This window comes from Bufo bufo, chromosome 8 (assembly GCF_905171765.1).
Source record: "Bufo bufo chromosome 8, aBufBuf1.1, whole genome shotgun sequence".
Lineage (NCBI taxonomy): Eukaryota > Metazoa > Chordata > Amphibia > Anura > Bufonidae > Bufo > Bufo bufo.
This window is the reverse complement of record NC_053396.1, coordinates 33,261,250-33,280,950: the sequence shown is the minus strand read 5'-3', so window position 1 is coordinate 33,280,950 and position 19,701 is coordinate 33,261,250. Positions and strand designations below refer to the sequence as shown.

Genomic DNA, 19,701 nt, shown 5'->3' with positions numbered 1-19,701 from the left:
ATCCGGCCAGTGGCCAAACAGGTCTGGGAGGTGAGCTACAGGTACCTAAATTCAACTGTATTGCTGTCCTCAGGATGGTGATAGAATTGAATACTGCTCGGGGCACCAATTGCCAAAGACGTCATAGGCCCCTGGGTGCTAGGCCTGAAGCTGATAAGGTAGTGTCTGAGCGACACAAGCAGTCCCGAAGTAATGGTATCATTGTGACTATATTTGCAGGACACAGGTTTCTCGGGCCACAAGAGGAACGGGAGTCAGGTGAGTTTTTTTTTTAATAATTTCCTTGGCCACTGGGGGAACATACTATAGAGGCATTATTTGGTGACTATGGGGGGGGGGGGCATTATTTTTTTTATTGTGGAAGGCACTATGGGGGAGCATTATTAATACTTTAGACACCATAGGGGCATTAGGATTACTGGAGACATTATAGGGAGCTTTATAACTACTGCTGAACATAAGTATTTAAACACCTGAGAAACAGCAAGAATTCTGGCTCTCAAAGACCTGTTACTGTGCCTTTAAAAAGTCCACCTCTAATCCACTCATTAATCTAACTTAGTAGCACCTGTCTGAGCTCTTTAAAGACACCTGTCCACCCCACAGTCAGTCAGACGCCAACTACTACCATGGGCAAGACCAAAGATCTGTCAAAAGCCACCAGAGACAAAATTGTGGACCTCCACAAGGCTGGAAAGGGCTACGGGGAAACAGCCAAGTAGCTTGGTAAAAATAGATCAACTGTTGGAGCCATTGTTAGAAAATGGAAGAGGCTAAATACGAGTCTCAGTCTCCCTCAGACTGCGGCTCCATGCAAGATCTCACCTCGTGAGAAAGTCATATGGTCAGATGAGACCAAAGTAGAACTTTTTGGTCTAAACTTCACTCGTCGTGTTTGGAGGAAAAAGAAGGATTAGTTGCATCCCAAGAACACCATCCCTAATGTGAAGCATCATGCTTTGGGGGTGCTTTTCTGCGAAGGGGACAGGACGACTGCACTGTATTAAGGAGAGGATGAATGAGGCCATTTATTGTGAGATTTTGAGCAACAACCTCCTTCCCTCAGTCACAGCATTGAAGATGGGTCGTGGCTGGGTTTTTCAACATGACAATGACCCGAAGCACACAGCCATGATAACCAAGGAGTGGCTCCGTAAGAAGCATATCAAGGTTCAAGAATGGCCCTAGCCAGTCTCCAGACCTAAATCCAATAGAACATCTTTGGAGGGAGCTGAAACTCAGTGTTGCTCAGTGACAGCTCCGAAACCTGACAGATCTAGAGGAGATCTGTGTGGAGGAGTGGGCCAAAATCGCTGTTGCAGTGTGTGCAAACCTGGTCAAGAACTACAGGAAACGTTTGACCTCTGTAATTGCAAACAAAGGCTTCTGTACCAAATATTAACACTGATTTTCTCAGGTGTTCAAATACTTGTGTTCAGCAGTGCAAGACAAATACATTCTTTAAAAATCATACAATGTGATTTCCTAATTATTATTTTTTTTATTCTGTCTCTCACAGTGGGAATGCACCTACAATGTGAATTTCAGACCCCTCCATGATTTTTAAGTGGGAGAACTTGCAAAATCGCAGGGTGTTCAAATACTTCTGTTCCTCACTGTATATGTAATTTGGTCTACGCAAATCTGCACAATTTTGCAGTAAATGGAGGAATTATCACTGCATAACTACGTAGATCACTGTATAAACTATGGGTGGTACTAAGTATATACCGGTACTACAGCTGGTGCTATTGGCACTATAGCTGGCACCGTTATCAAATCTATTTTGTACTATTAGTAATTAGGAAATTCCTTCCAACAAAATGGCCATGTTCACTGTGTAGATAAAAGTTATGCACCCTAAACCCAGCCCCCGTCTCCTAAACTTTCGGTCTCATATGAACTAGGATTAGAGGGGGGAGAGGGGGAAGACCTGGCTGCAGCCTGAGAGAACAATGCACTGCTTTTGTTTACCTACTATGGTCTTCAATAGTGATATCTGATGAAACAATTTTTTTGGATTCCAGGTTTAGTATACCTTTCACTAGAGAGACAGCTTGACGTGGACAGAACATAGTAGCTCCTGGGAGGTATGTTATGCTACTATTTGGTGATGCTGAGCCAGTATTGTGCTGCACTACTGGTATTGCCACTTTCGATAGCCCCAAACCGCTTCTGCTCACCTTGATTCAGGAAGTTAATGGCTTTCATGCAAACGTACTCTTCATTGCTCACTTTGAGCTGGACGAACTTTCGATATAGGTAGATGAGTCTCTCCATGACTTCCATTCCTTCTTCACTAAATCTGAAGAAAAGTCATTCGATTAATAATCATGCGTGAGAACATTATGTACATGCTGGATAAGATTTGCTATTTATTTTTTGGCTATTTTCATGATGCTGGAGGGTGGAAATGACCAAAGCATAATTGAAACTTTGTTATGTATGAGACATGATATGCCCTCGAGTGCTATAAACTATTTGGTACCACTGACACCTCAATCACAAGATGTCAAACACCTGTCCATATAGACCAGAGTGGAGAGCTGCTAGCAACCAGACCTCTGGTCTCATATGAGCGTGTTGCAGAAATCTAGTGATTGAGGTATCAGTGGTACCAAATAGCCAGAGCCACTATGTATCACATGAAAAAAACACTTATTTAAATGGACACTTGTAATATAATATTTTCCCTGTAGTGGCCACTGCAGAACAAATAAGAAACCAACTTCAACTTCAACTTCTCCTTGAGAGCCAGACCCATGGCGATCAGTTGATCGCAGGAGCAGCTCTCACATTAAAGGGGTTATCTGTCGTAAGACAACACTGATAAACACTGAATTATTCATGAGGAAAACATTATTGCAGTATTTTAAAGGAGGTGTCTCATCCCGCTGTGGAAACATGGGTCTAAGTGCTGATCCCACATGGCGAGCCTTATGAAAACTGCCAGGAAGGCCAGCTTACAGTGAATGGGAACTAGGCAAACAGCGTAGGAGAACAAGCCATGCTGTGCTATGCTGCTTGTGTAGCTCAAATTCACTGCAAAGGGAATTACGAAAACAGCAGAGCGCCAACCCACTCGGCAGTCTCCATAAATCCAGCCACCTGGAATCAGCGCTTAGTCCCATCTCGCCATGGAAATGTTAAGATGGGACAACCCGTTTAAATGTATGTAATATAAAGAGAAGTGTGGTCCCCATGCTGAATAAGCATGAGGACCATTGACTGAGGGGCACAGGGTGTAGGTGAGGGTTAATTACAGGGGAGCTCTCTTTGGTCCGAGCGCTCCCAAGGGGAGCATATATAAAGGTTTAACTCCTCCTCCACTTCCTCTTGGGTGCGCTCGGCCAGTGAAGAGTTTCTGCACCAGGTGACACCGTGGTTATGGCGGATTCGAATGAGGCTGACCTCCTGTCTCTCCTACAGGAGAAAGTTGCCAGGGAAGGTTTGGCATGGTTAGCTCCCCTGCTCTCAGCAAGCGCGCCGGGGAGCTCAGTGTCCCCTCAGGTGGCTGCTGCCCCTTCTGCCACACACCCTGTGCGATCCTTGCGCCCCCCTATCCCCTTCCCCAGTCAGGCGTCGCAAGCATGGCCGTGCCCCATCCAGGGAACCTGTGTGCAGCGCGCCTGACTCCCGGCACTGCCCGGCCCTGGTTTCATGTCCCCCTGCAGACAGATTGGCTGTTCCAGCCTCAGCTATGTTGGAGGTTCCACAGCCTGAAGTTCTCCCTGTGACTGTGCAACCGGCTGAAAACCCATCAGGCAGGCTGGCTAGATGGTTTGGCAGCCAGCCAGTGCCCCCCTCCTTCTGCTGGTGCTGCCCCCCCCCTTCCTCCGTCACCACTGCTATGGCCCCACAAGGTGCCTTACCGGCTCCTGCTCGTTCTGAGTCTGGGGCTGCAATTCCTTCTGTTGGCCACTAGAGCCCACTGTTCATGCCAGCAGTGATGAATTATTTGAATTTGAAGCTGTCCCTGGCACCCCACAAGATAGGTTGTCATCTATTCCTATCGACGGCCGCACGCTGGTGTGGGGAGTTAGCGAAGTCAGTAGCCGACGTTGGTGGGGTGCGCGTCGCTCCGCATCGTTATCGGTCAGTAGCGTTTCTCGCAGTCGGAGCGCAGTTTGTAGGTCTCACAGCCGGAGGTTGGACCACAGTGGGCGGTCGCGTCTTGGTCGTGGACACCGCAGTTTCCGTGGCTCCAGGAGGCACAGAGATCTGTCTTTTTCCTCGCCTTCCAGTATGGAATCTCATGGACGTTCACCCAGGCGGAATCGTCGAAGACAAAGACAAAGTGGCGGGAGGCCTTCTCAAAGCCCTTCGCAGGTGGCTAGGTCTGCAACTGTGCTGCCTTCCCCCGTTTCGGCCGCCGCTGCACTACCGCTGAGTGGTGAGTCTGCCTGTTCACAGGCGTGGGTAGATGGGAGTGTTTCTGGTTCTGGCGATATGCTAGACGCATTAAAAACATTGGTTGCCAGGTTGGAAAGTTCAGTGGCGACGCCAGGGGTGGCCCCTCCACTGCCTTTGAGTGGGTTAGATACAACTGGGCTTTTGTTTCACTTATTTTTGTGGAGTGGCCTTTAGGTGGTCAGGTTACTCAGGAATTGAAAGAAAAAAATAGCTACCTGTGAGTACATTGATATTTGGTCCTGGTTGGCAGTTGATCAATTGACTGTCGACAAAGAAAAACGTGTTGAGAAATCTGATGATAGGAAGCCCAAGGTCACCAAGACGTTTGGCAACTGGTTACAGGCCTTTTCTATATTGGATGGTATAGTCAGCGTCATCCAGACAAAGCGTGGGAGCTGTTTACGTATATTGACTCAATATATTCGGCTCACAAGTTACATGGTGGTACGGCTTGGTGGCGTTATGATGAGGAGTTCAGATGCAGTCTATCATTGAGGCCCAAGCTTGGTTGGGCTTCTAAAGCCACAGATGTCTGGATCCAATTAATGATGTCGTCCCGGCCTTCCTCGTCCTTTCAGACACCTCACGCTGCGGGTTCCTATTGCCCTGCAGCTGGGGGTCGCCGGCCTGGAGCTTGTTGGCTCTTCAACAAAGGTCACTGTCATTTCTTTGCATTATGCAAATTCCGGCATGAGTGCTCCCTCTGCGGTTGGTCCCATTCGGCCCTCAGGTGCTTCAAAAAAACTACTGTCATGTGCCAGGTAAGTGTAATGTGATGGCTGACTCTCTTTCTCGTTTGCAGTTTCATCGTTTCAGGATGCTGCATCCAACTGCGGATCTGGTGGGCTTCCCATGCCCTCCTTTTCTATGGCTCCTTCCACATTGTCCAGTCATGGTAAGGCATGGGTTGAGTGGTTGTCATTTGCTGAGGCGGACGCGTTGCTTACATCCGACTATTGCCGTAAGATCACACAATTATATTTGTGTCATCTTCGGGATACGGGCTGGTCGGCGGGCGTGGTACAGAAACGGCTATCAGGCGTCTCCTTTGCATTTCGTCTACTGGGTATCCATGACGTCACTTAAGAATTTGCTATTTCTTTAATTATAAAAAGGGTTGAGGAAGAATTCTTATCCAGTTGACAAACGGCGACACGTGTCATTTGCATTACTACAGAGAATTTGCGATGTCCTTCCTTTCGTTCCTTCCAAATTCGAATCGCTGCTGTTTTCATGCGCCTTTGTGCTATGTTTTTTCTGCGCAATGCGTCTTGGAGAATTAGTCGCCCAGTCACGTACCACCGAGTCTCCGCTACTGGAGGACGACGTGTGCTTTTTTCCAGATGCAGTAAAGGTCCGCATTAGACGTTTGAAAACGGATATTTATGGGCAAGGAGTTTTTCGCGCATGCGCAGTTATTTCCCTGAGGCTGATGCCAGCACAGGGAAGGAACACTATACCGGCACTGCGCATTTGCGAGCTCGCGAGATTACGGCTATCTATCGTAGATGAAAGGAGGAGACATAGGCGGTGCTAGGCTCCTTCACAGGCGGGCGTGGCTGGGCACAGCTGGGCACAAGGAAGGTTAGTCACCTGAGGTAGGCGGATCGAATGAAAGGGAGGGCGGCGATTTCAGCTCAGAAGGCGGCGCTGGGCACCTAAACGAGATGGCTGCAGCCGGGCACCTTTCACCATAAGACGTCCCCTTGGACACATTTTGAAGTGATTGACAGGTGATATAAACCGCTTTTTTATGAATATAGAGCCACAGGGGCATTTGATAAACTCACTTTAGGATTCAGTGTTTTACAAGGGACATCGCCATATGTTTAGCTTATAGGGCTCATTTCTGATGACAGAATCCCTTTAAAAATCAAGAACTAAAATGCATAAATTGTACCTTCAGAGCAAGACACTTTCAGCTCTAGATAATAGTAGAGGAACCTCAATGGGGCTCCCCTCAATAACTCAGGGTGTATGAAACTATAAGACCAGAGATCCCCTTTAAATATTTCCATCTGTTAGTTAATACAGTTTCTTCTATACAAAAAACGAAGCTCCGGGAACAGATAAAAGTTATGAAGTCATTAGCTGGTTCCCAGCTTGGCGAGAGGGGAACATGAGGCAGCTGCAAAACACAGGCTGGCATGGCCTCAGGTGGGAGTTTAGCTGAACCGGACAACACAGCGCACAGGAAATAGAAGAATTACTGAGAGCCCAGCAGAGCGGCACAGACATAATGGCTTTCTACATAATCCTCCTAATTAGATGGATAGTAACTGTTCCCTTGAACTGCTCACCCAGAGGGAATCTATTACACTATGTATGCATTTACATGCTTTAACAACCCCAGCGCAGGGTTGGCAACTCCTTCCAAGCCAGAGATGGACGACTTGCAGACGTCTACTGAAGACATATTTTATGTTACCTGCCTAAAAGGGGCTAAACTATGGTGTATTTTTACAGCCCCTACTATAACCTAGCAAACAGTTCACATTCAAGAGGATTTATCCCTAAACGTCCTTCTCTGTTACGTTATTTCGTTTTTAACTACAATCTGTATAATATCTGTTCCAGGGAAAGCTGGGTGATGAGCAAAATGGCCTCTTCTATAGCTCCAAAAGGGATTGCGTCTTAGCTTTCCAAGACTTACGAATGGTCATTCTCTATAGTTATGCAGTAATCATACCCGTATAAAGGCATAACTAGGCTGATCGGCAATATGGAGACGCTAGGAAAGCAGGATGCCAACCCATGCGGGTGTATATTGGTTGTCGCCTGGAAATATTACTATTAGGGGTCATTCAGACGGCCGTATGCTGTCCGCAAAAATACTGAATGCTATCCGTTTTTTTGCGGATCCGCAAAAAAAATGAAACATGTCCTATACTTGTCCGTGAAAATCAGGACATGGCCCCATTGAAGTCTATGGGTCCGCAAAAATACTGAATGCTATCCGTTTTTTTGCAGATCCGTTTTTTTTGCGGATCCGCAAAAAAACGGATAGCATTCAGTATTTTTGCGGACAGCATACGGCCGTCTGAATGAGCCCTTATTGTTATGATTTGTGCACAGAGAAGGAACTGAGCCTTTAATAAGGACCGCAAAATACCGCTCACCCCTAATGAACATACCTGTGGATTTACCCTTAGGGTTACAGATTTAATGCAGATTATTTCTGCGGTTCTTCAAAGGAAATCCGCATAAAATCATTCAATGTGGAAAATGGTGCAAATATTTTGCTGCCAATGTTCTGCCTGAATTGACTGCAGGTCAATTGACTCACGTCAGATTTACACAGTTTTTGACAAATCTCTTTCCATTTGCCTGTACTGTCATCTGCAAATCTGGACAGAAAATCTGCAGCAAATACATGTGGACGAGCCCATACATGTCTTGCAGGATGCACCAAATCTATCATCCAGTGTGTGGCACAGTGCTAAATTCTGGGATTCAGCTGCCGTTTGGCAAGCTTAAAGGGATCAGGACTGTTAGGCTACTTTCACACTGGCGTTTTGGCTTTCCATTTGCGAGATCCGTTCAGGGCTCTCACAAGTGGTCCAAAAGGGATCAGTTTTGCCCTAATGCATTCTGAATGGAAAAGGATCCGCTCAGAATGCCTCAGTTTGCCTCCGTTCCTTCTCCATTCCGCTCTGGAGGCAGAAACCAAAACGCTGCCTGCCTGACGAAGTGGAGCCAAACGTCATGGCACACAATGTAAGTCAATGGGGACGGATCAGTTTTCTCTGACACAATAGAAAACGGATCCGTCCCCCATTGACTTTCAACGGTGTTCAAGACAGATCCGTCATGGCTATAGAAGACATATTACAAACGGATCCATTCATGACGGATGCATGCGGTTGTATTATTGTAACGGAAGCGTCTTTTGCAGATCCATGACGGATCCGCAAAAAACGCTAGTGTGAAAGTAGCCTTATCTGATAGGTTATCAATATCAGATTGGTGAGCTCTGGGCTGTTCTGCACTTGCTCCGTTACTGGAAACCGCCACAGCTCCATCTACTGTATAGTGGACAGAGCTGGTAACTGCACCTTTGCTCCCATTGACAAGAGTGGGAGCACAGCTGCAGTGACCAGCTCCGTCCACTAGACGGCGAACAGAGCTGTGTAGTTCTGGTGCCTGAGCTTCTGAAGAACAGCTGATCGACGGGGGTGTCAGGAGCCGGACCCCTGCTGATCAGATATTAATGGCCTTATCCCAAGGATAGGCCATCCATATAAAAATTCTGGAGAACCCCTTTAAGAAAAAACAGATACAGCAGAGTTGCCAAGACTACCAATAAAAAGCCTCATGCTCCACAACTGACGACAGAAATAGTGAGAGTTTATATGAATCTGCCTCGGCCAACAAAATATTGGAGTGTTGAAATTCTTTTCACAAGACTGAATGCTCACAATGAGAAACAGCAGGTGCAAAGATTGCAGAAGTGCCAGGTGGCAGAATCCCACGCGAGACGTCCTAATGAACCGTATCCCCAGGAGCAGCGTGAATTCCTCTAATACCAACACAAGGCTCCTCCCCGTACTTTCACTTTTTTAAAGTCGATACGGTTGACACGTCGTGGCAGCCCTCAGCCTTTAGACAATGTGGCTGTGCGTTGTCACGTGGCTTTGCATCAGAGTCTGGTGGACCAGCAGTAAGGGACTGGGAGCAATGTTTTGAAGGGACATTACCATTTAAAAAAAACAAAAAACACACATATTAACAGGTGAATATTATTTTTTTAAAGTCATTCCATGTATACCATTTCCTGTCCTGTCCCGTCCCGTTAATTCCTTCCTAAGGTTTGCACTTTTAGCACAGAAAACCGAATCACTTGACTTTGTCACTCCGACCATTCCCTGTGACCAGAGAGGGATTGGTGTGAGTAAACCAATTAGGGCGTCACACATTACACCGATAAGGGCAATGCTCTTCTGTGGACATCTTTATCTAGGCCTAATAATAAAACAACTGAGCTGTTAAATTGTTATCCCAATTCTACCCCTAATATTATAGTAGCAGATAACATCTTCCCCTCACACCTGCAATGGGTCTGTGCTGACTGCTACAGAAAACAAAAAAGCAGACAAAAAATATTTTCTACGAATCAGCTTAAAAAAAATACCATCTTCTGAAGGAAGCGTCCATTTAAAGGTACAGTAGGTATGTTGATTGATAAAGCCCAGAAACGAATGTGTGTGTGTGTATATATATATATATATATATATATATATATATATATACTTGCAAATACCGCAGCAGCACAGTCAGATGTGTGCACTGGCTGCAATTCCTCTAGGAAGGCAGGCTTCTCCTCCACTGTATATATATCCCAAAAACGGAGGCAGCATTCCAGAATAGCGTGAAAGGGTGAAGACCCCAAACTTTAATCCCCCAGCAACGTTTCGGCCTACTCAATGAGGCCTAGCTTGACAAAGGCCTCATTGAGTAGGCCGAAACATTGCTGGGGGATTAAAGTTTGGGGTCTTCACCCTTTCAAGCTATTCTGGAGTGCTGCCTCGGTTTTTGGGATCTATATATATATATATACACACATACACACACACACACACAGACGTGTAAAAAAAATATCCTCACTTTAAGATTAAAAACATTACATATTTTCCAGTTCTACTTTACACCAGTTTGAGAAATGACCCCATATATATCAATCTGCTCAGCTCCTCCTGCTCTAGAACATGCTATCTGTAGCTTACATCACATTTTCATGATGACAGGTTCCCCAGTTTCACAATATTGGACTATCCTCAGGGTAGACTGTCAATATCAGATCGGCGGGGGTCCAACTCTCTGCATCCCTGACGGTCAGTTGTTTGAAGGGGCCGTGGGGCTCAAACAAGTTTTGCAGCCCCTTCATAGCTTATGCTGGGTGCTGAACACTTAGCGGTTGTGCAGGGTTCTGTAGCTCTGTCCCACTCACGTGGACAGGACTGATCTTCTATACCAGGAACAGACAATGGTGCTGATCTTTCACAAAAAAATCTCTACCTCTGTTTCTAATCCTAGACATCCCCTTTAAATAAATCACTCTAATTCCAATTGACCAGACTGATATGTGACTCTATGAAGTAGCTGGAGGAGGTGTAACTTTTCGGTCTGGCTGCGAGCACCGAAATGACCAGAATCAACAAATCACACGATTAGATAAGAGTTCTGCTCGGAGGGGGAGTTCATAGCCATGTGAACCTCTCCTCGTTCAGAGTTTTCACGGCTGTTGAGCACTGTCACCAACAATGGAGGTGTTCTTCTGGAGTCCCGAGGTGGAGGAGTTCTAGAGAGGAGAGGTTCAGATAACTTTTGGGTGTGCAAGCTTGTTAGTGGGTCTCCGGAGCTGGCCAGAGGCTGGTGCAGCTGTGCGTGAACCCACCAGCAGCCCTAAATCACAGGGGGCGGATTATAAAACACACACGTCGTAAATCACCATGCATATTACAGAGGCCTAAATGCAGATAAGGCTAGATTTAGAGACAGGCCAATCCATGCGGTGCAGAGACCCCGGCTCATTTCTGTAAATTAATAGCTCAAAGGCCGGAGATCATAGCTGTAAAATAATTTTACATTAATGTGATATCTGAACTTTGGGGAAGCAGATGAGGTAACTTGGAGGGTAATGTGGCACGGCTGTTCCGTGCAATTTTATCATACAGCTACCAGGGGTGCAGCTATGGAGGGTGCTGAGGAACACTAGTGGCACATAGTAGGCTGGGGGCCAGATTGGGCATGGGGTCCAAGAGCTTGACATATGCACAGGGTAACTCATCTGGACAGGATTTCATGTAACGAACAGTATTAAAGGGGTATTCCCATCTCAGACCATATCACTAGAATATGACATCAAGATCACATAGACATGGGTCCCACCTCTGGTACTCACTCCAATCTTCAGAAATGAACTCCTGAAGTGAAGGAGAGCTCGTCATGTATGGTAGCTTCTAAAATAGCCAGACTAGCCCGCTCAACTATTTTTGGAAGTTTCATAGCGGTGAAGAGAGAAAGCACTGCACTTGCATGGCCGCCTCTCCATTCACTGCAATGAGACTGCTGGAAATAGCCGAGACATCGCTCAGTCATTTCTAGGACTCTCAGAGCGGTGAACGGAGGGTGGCCGTACTGTTCCGGAGATAGGAGGTGGGACCCACACCTATCTGACATTGATGGCATATTGATTGTTTGAGTTGGGACTACCCCTTTACACGGGTCAAGCCAAGCTCAAGCACATTGGATAGCAGCTGTGCTTCATATCACAGCTCAGCCCCAGGTGATCGATGGATGTGACATCACAGGCCTAGGAAGAGGCCGCAGGTCTCAATGTAGTGGACTGGCCTCTTCAAACAGCTAATCAGTGGGAGTATCGGGAGTCAGATCCCCACCGATCAGATACTGATAGGTCATCGGTATAAAACATTACAAAACACTCAGAAAACCCTTTTAACCCCTGCACTCCAGAAAACTGTCCACAAAAAGTCTCAAAATATGGCTTTTGCAATTTTTTGTGGGGGTCACATGCACCAAAACATTATTTTTTTTTTCATATACCACTTAGTCCAGTTTTGAAAACTATGTTAATGTGTTTCACTCCAGATTTACAGTCACAAAAAAATGCCGGGGGGGAGGGGGTCGGGTTGTTAGAAAATTGGAGTAACAAATCTGGACAAATATGTTAGGTTTAAAGAGGGGCAACGGGCGACATTTGATAAATGTGACGCAGAGTCGACAAAGTCAATAAAGACTCAAGCAAAACTGATTGTATTCACCTCGCTGTAAATTGTCCCCTCTGAATGTGTGACCACTGCTCCATTCAAATCCCTCCAAAATGGGGGACACAGGACCACAGGACACAGCGAGGGTCCCGCAGTTGGACACTCAGCAATCATACTTTTTTCTCCTATCCTGTGGACAGGTGATAAATGTTTAATAGTCGACCTCTTAATGTGGCCATACACCTTAGATAAAACTAAGTTAGTGGTAGAACAACCGTTGACCCATTGTCTGCTTGGTTAGAACGGCACAGCCGTACACATTTTAGTCCATATTGACAGTTACAGTCGTGCAAATTGGCCATATATATTCAACCCTGGACAAAGAACGTGCAATCTTTCTGGAAGTGTTCTTTCATGGAAACATTGTTCGTGCGCCACAGACTACAGGATGAAAATTGACTTCTTTCCAGAAGATAATGGTTTGTCGCAGACTATACAAATATAAATTATTGTGAAATTTTACAAACCAAACAGGCATTTGGGATGATATTGTCAGTTTTGAATAACAATAGATTAATGTGTATTGACACTTAAAGAGGACCTCTTGACATGTCTGTTTACTGACTACTTGATCGGTGGCGGTCTTAGAGCAGAGACCTCCACCAATCAAAAAACTTTTGATATGTCTCTATGACATATCAAAAGTTTTACCAGAATTCTGTGAGAAACTAATTATTTAATTAATTATTGACCATGTCTACCAACGCATGGACAGCTAAGAATCACTGATCATCACTTTTTGGTTACCTTATAACTGTTGATAGCTTATAATTGGCCTTTGTCTGGCTTTATACCATCACCGTACACATTGGTCCCCTGATGATTTGGCAGAGTGCCATTGAAACGCGTCGGGACATTTTTATCAAGTCAGTATGAGTGTACTTCCCTCCATCTTTCAACTCCTTTGACGAAGCTGGGCAGTCACCACCGCACTATAAGGGATAAGGAGGGAAGTATAGCGAGAAGAGGGATGGGACATATAGGGGAAGAGACCCACTATCTGTGTCCCTCTACTGTCACTATATAAGATATATAAGATACTATCCCCTCCTCTGTATTTGTTCACTCTGTATACGTGATTAACTGGTGTGCAGGCAAGTATCTTTTTAAGTGTACAATATGTGTAATTTTGTTATTTTTGTCTTTGGGCCTATCATTTAACGGATTAAGCACTAAATGTTAAGTTTTAATAAGGTCACCCACCTCTGTAAATTAGTTTGATTCTCATAGGGTTAACTATTATTTAATTATTGACCAAAACTATTTGGTTGTGTGAGTGATCCGTCACTAAACAGAGACCAAGGGACCGCTGAAGATACAGTGCTGGATCGGAAGGGGAAAGAAGAGGTATGTACTGTATTTTGTCATATTTTACAGCATTGAACACATTCTGATGAATTTTTCAAAAGATGCATAACCCCTTTTAACTTTATATTACATGGGTTGATTTCCCGTCAAGGAGAACCACTCCCATCAATGGTACTTCATACAATACCCAATAAAGCAAGAAGTTTCCAGTCCATACGTGCAGCAAATTTCCATATAGAGATGGAGACCGTTATAGCCACTCACCTATGCAGCTCATCTTCAGACGGAGAGTATTTAGATGTGACATCTGCTAGATCTCCGAAGACCTGTTTGCTGTACGTAGTAAGGGAGGAGAGCAGTACCAGCTCCTGCCACGTAGTACTCAGCAGGCACGTGTAATCTTTAATGGAAAGATCGCAGAAAAATGGCAACTTCTTCACCCATGAGATCTGACGGAAAAGAAGCTCATCTGCAAGCCGGCATAGCAGGGCAAACAGCTCAGACTGAGTAACCTTGTACCTGCGCATGGAGATAGAATAGATGAGAAAACTGGATGTGCCCACAGTGCGGCACACTTACTAATCACGTCCAATAGTCATACGGTGTAAACAGTCTAGAGATGGGCCACATATGGCTCTGGCTGGATGATCAGTTTGGTGCACTTTAGACATTTTTGCTTAACTTTACATCAATTATCGGTTGGCTTACATTGTGGCTATATTTGCACTAATCTGCTCTTAGGCCGGATACTGGCTCGCCTTATAGAGAGACCTGCTGTGAGCAATGATAGGAATGTTTGCTCCAGACCATCGCCCAGTTGTTACCTGCATTTACATGGAGCAATGATCAGAACTCTATGGGGCTGAATGATTACTACTACGATTGCTCGTCCCCATACAGTGTCCTTTGTCGGCAGCACAACCCTGTTGACATAGGACGATGTGCTGCCAAGAAATGTGGATTTATAAGCCGCATAAACTATGTGATCACCTGACAAACTAGCATTCGCTTGGTCATTTAGTAACTGGTGGCACCGTTACATGGGGCAATTATTGGGAACGAGCATGAGTACAAAGGCTCATCCCAGATAATTGATACCGTGACTGTCAGATGTTCAACCCATGGACATGGACTAAATAGAGTCACACTTGAGCTGTTGCTTTGATTCCAGGATGGTGCAAATGTTCTGGTTTGCACCGAATTTGCTATTTTTATGGACGGGGCAAGGAGAGGGCGATATCAAGAAAAAGCCTCATTCACACGTCAGTGTTTTCCATCAGTGATTGTGAGTCAAAACCAGGATTGGAGCCTCTAAAGACATAAGGTATACGTTTTGGTTCACAGTTTTGGTTCACAATCACTGATGGAAATCACTGACTTGTGAATGAAGCATAACTGTAGTGGGGGGTGCACAACCTATGGTTCGGGGACCACATTCGGCCCATTCGTTATGTCACAGATAAGCTTGTTAGTGTCTAGTAGATGCTCACATGTATTTTTCATATCAGAAAGGAGTGGCATGTAGTACGAGCAAAAAGTACTACAAGTGCATGGTGACCAAGTCTGGGACCCCATATATCTGCAGAATGGGGAGAATGGCCTCTTCCTTTCCGCTGACAGATGGGAGTCCTGAAAGTGGAACTGACACCTATCCGCCATTTATGGTATAGACTTTTGATTGGTTATAAATGTATCATTCGGTAACGCCCCTTTGTTCTATTGTGACCCTTGGGATGGGTTCGACTGGACAACGTGGCCCTCAGAACAGAAATGGTTGAGCACTTCTGCTGACGCCATCACATAGTCACAAGTAGAGGTTTTATAGCATGTATTGATGGATCACCACTACTGTTCTGTGATGCACATCAACAACAAGTGGGCAAAAATGGGGGTAGGCAGTCTTAACACCGGTCCCGAGTGATTTGAACATTTACATGACATTTACATTTAATTTCAATAATTTTTTTTTTTTTTAAGACACCCTAGGTGACTATAACATGCAATAATTGGATTTATACAAGTATGAGGAGGAATGATTATTTGCATCCTATTGTGGTCCCCACAAAGTCCAAACTGTAAGGTAACTGGTACTCAATGCCTCAATATAAGTCTCCTCGTCTAAATTGGGGGGAGAAATCAGATATCCCAATTATTAAGATTTCATATCAAATTTGTATGACATCCCAAGGGGTTATCTGATTTCGCACATTACATTTAGAGTCACTTTTTGATCACTATTAAATTTTTTGGGGGAGGGGAAGTGATGAAAAAATGGCAAATTGGCCTTTCAGAATTTATTTTTTTCGGTTACGCCGTTCAGGATAAATATTTTTATATTATGGCCATTTTTGAACACAGTGATACCTATTATAATTTTTTTTTTATGTTAATTTTGGTAAAAGAGGAGTGATTTGAACATTATATATATACACACAGTGGATATAAAAAGTCTACACACCCCTCTTAAAATGTCAGGTTTCTGTGATGTAAAAAAATGAGACAAAGAAATCATTTCAGAACTTTTTCCACCTTTAATGTGACCTATAAACTGTACAACTCAATTGAAAAACAAACTCAAATCTTTTAGGTAGAGGGAAGAAAAAAAATATAAAAATAAAATAATGTGGTTGCATAAGTGTGCACACCCTTAAACTAATACTTTGTTGAAGCACCTTTTGATTTTATTACAGCACTCAGTCTTTTTGGGTATCAGCATGGCACATTTTAACTTTACAAGATTTGCCCACTCTTCTTTGCAAAAACACCCCAAATCTGTCAGATTGCGAGGGCATCTCCTGTGCACAGCCCTCTTCAGATCACCCCACAGATTTTCAACCGGATTCAGGTCTGGGCTCTGGCTAGGCCATTCCAAAACTTTAGTCTTCTTCTGGTGAAGCCATTCCTTTGTTGATTTGGATGTATGCTTTGGGTCGTTGTCATGCTCAAAGATGAAGTTCCTCTTCATGTTCAGCTTTCTAGCAGAAACCTGAAGGTTTTGTGCCAATATTGACTGGTATTTGGAACTGTTCATAATTCCCTCTAGCTTAACTAAGGCCCCAGTTCCAGCTGAAGAAAAACAGCCCCAAAGCATGATGCTGCCACCACCATGCTTCATTGTGGGTAGGTGATCTTTTGGTGATGTGCAGTGTTGTTTTTGGGCCAAACATATCTTTTGGAATTACACGGGGTTCACACTTGAGCGTTCTGAAAGGAGCGCTCTGTATGCGCGATTGTACGGGCGTTTACAAGCGTGCATACAGAGACAAGCGAACGCCCATTGTCGCGCGTTCCCGAAAGTCTATGTACGGGAACGCGCGACAAAACGCCCCAAAGTTGCTCAAGTACTTGTTTGAGCGTCGGGCGTTTTACAGCGCGATCATACGCACTTTAAAACGCCCAGGTGAGAACCATTCCCATAGGGAAGCATTGGTTTCTCCTTGTGCGTTTTACAGCGCGTAGGAACGCGCTGTAAAACGCTCAGGTGTGAACTTAGGGTAAGGGCTGAACTTTATTTGGGGTTAATCAGAGGCACTTTAAATGATGGCAGGTGTATGCGGACTCCTATTTAACAGGATTTTGAATGTGATTGCTTAATTCTGAACACAGCTACATCCCCAGTTATAAGAGGGTGTGCACACTTATGCAACTACATAATCCCTCCACCTAAAAGATTTTGTTTTTCAATTGAGTTGTACAGTTTATAGGTCACATTAAAAAAGTTCTGAAATGACTTATCTTTGCCTCATTTTTTTACATCACAGAAACCTGACATTTTAACAGGGGTGTGTAGACTTATTATATCCACTGTGTATATATATATATATTATTTATTTATTTAAAGACACCCTAGGTGACTATAACATGCAATAATTGGATTGATACAAGTATGAGGAGGAATGATTATTTTCTAACATCCTACTGCGGTCCCCAATATAAGTTTTTGATCTCCAAACTGTAAGGTGCCTGGTACTCAATGCCTCAATAGACGTCTCCTTGATTTAGCAATGTAATTCCTGTAAATAAATGGGGAGGGGGGGCATCAGATATCCCAATTATTAAAATTTTATTTAAAATTTGGATGACATCCCGAGGGTTTATCTGATTTCATGCATTACTTTTAGAGTCTAATATTTTTTTTGTCCTGTTTTTAATGAAATAAGACTCTATATTATTTGTTTTTGCTCATTGAATATCTATTAGAAACTGAAATAATTTTTCTTCCGGGAACCCAGGAATCTGTAGGGAAATCTCTTTGAATTAGTACGCTCATTAGCGTTCTCTGTCTCTCCCATACTAGAATATTTAAAACTAAATCTGCAGCAGAGAATAAGGAACAATGTGCAGAAGTCAAGAAGGAATGGCAATGTACAAGGCTGGAGGAGAGGAGCATACGACTTCAAGGTGATTTGTGGTGTGCACGGGTCATTAATTACAACGCCTCCTGTAAAATAGGACTTATTGAAAACTTCAAGAATACTGCCATGACTTTCAAATATCAGAATACATTATATATGTACATATCTGACCATACCAATACCCAGCTGCACTTAAGAGGAATCAGATGGAGAACATATCAATATGCAGGAAAAGGTCAAGGACACAGAGGCAGAGTCTCTATGTGCAGGAGGTGGCATTCAACATTGCAGTCAAGTCCGTCCATCCATCTGTAATTCCATTAACACCTTCTACCCTTGGCAATTTTCCGTTTTTGTTTTTTACTCCCTGCCTTCTTGGAGCCTTAACTTTATTTGTTTCGTTTACATGGGTTTGCTTTTTTGCGGGACAAGTTGTACTTTCTACTGGCCCCATTTATTATAGCATACGATGTAGTGAGAGCCTGGGAATTTTTTTTCAAGAAGGGTGGAATTATAAAAAAAAAAAAAAAAGGCAATTCTGCCACAGTTTTATGGCTTTTGTTTTTACAGAGTTCACTATGCGGTAAAACTGACCTGTTACCTTCATTCTCCAGGTCAGTACGATTACAACGACACAACATTTATCGTTTTTCTTGTGTTTTGATAATGAAAAATATAAAAACTTTTTCTTTTTCTGACCGGCATGACTTTTTTGCAGTTAAGTCTACGGAGCTGTATGGAGGCTTGTTTTTTTTGTGGGGCTGTACTTTTCAATGATACCATTTTGAGGGTGTGTATGACTTTTTGATCACTATTCAATTTTTTGGGGGGCAGTAAAGTAATGAAAAAATGGCAAATTGTCCTTTTTGAATTATTTTTCCGTTAGGCCGTTCAGGATAAATATTTTTACATTACGGGCATTTTCGGACACAGTGATGCCTATGATTTATTTTTTTTTGGGGTAAGGGGAGTGGTTTGAACTTTTTATATTTTTTTAACTTTTTTTTTGTAAAGACATCCTAGGTGACAAAAACATGCAATAATTGGATTGATATTTGTCTTCTGCAATAAATTTATATTCCTTCATTACAGACGACAGATTTGAGTATAGTGTCACACTGTGCAGGGACACACCCTAAACTGGTAACAACCAGTTTTTCATTAATTTATAAAATTCTAGTAGGAATAATAGAGGAAGTGTACAACACAGAGAAAAATAAATGCTCCAGATCTGTCATTTCATGTGGAATGTATTTATGTACAGACTTGTCAGGAGATGTGAGAGGTCCTCTTTAAGGAATATTTTAGCTGCACAAAGAGCAATACCTTAAGTAGTGTAAGGAGCTCACCCTGTGGCTACTGGAGCGTTCGGATGATAGCCTGCAGGCTGTCTGCCACACCCCGCACATGAGCACCATTTATGGCTGCCTGTAGACTGTAAATGAACTCCAGAATACAAGCAGTCATAAAACAGTACGGCCACAACAATTACAGGCAAACGTAATCGTTAATTCCTCCCCGGTGCTCAATAAAAGGGCCCTTATACAGGCAGATTGGAGGAAAATGATTGTTATTGCGATTGTGAGGGGGGGCCCCTGTACAGTCTGTATAAGGCTACATTCCCACCACAGTAAAATAAAAAGGACAAGATATGTAGCCTTTCTGCATCCATTTTCTGTCCGGTTGTCCGTTTTCAATGGCAGTTTTTTTTTTTTTTTTTTAAACATCCCAATCTCTGCTGTGCCCCCAGTATATATAATAGCGACCATATTGCCACCAGTATCTATAATGCCCCCCATAGTGCCCCAGTATATACATGGCTTCCCAAAGTGTCCCTG

The 19,701-nt window shown here is 43.9% G+C and overlaps 1 protein-coding gene across 1 annotated transcript in view; it reads right to left on the bottom strand.

Moving 5' to 3' along the window:
- Positions 1-19,701, bottom strand: part of NR6A1 (nuclear receptor subfamily 6 group A member 1) — a 62,398-nt gene that overhangs the window by 3,019 nt on the left and 39,678 nt on the right. The window contains exons 6-7 of the mRNA XM_040406277.1: positions 13,773-14,027; positions 2,184-2,305 (exon numbers count right to left, since the gene is read on the bottom strand). Of these exons, the coding sequence (XP_040262211.1) occupies positions 2,184-2,305; positions 13,773-14,027 (377 nt within the window). The remainder of the gene's footprint in view (positions 1-2,183; positions 2,306-13,772; positions 14,028-19,701) is intronic.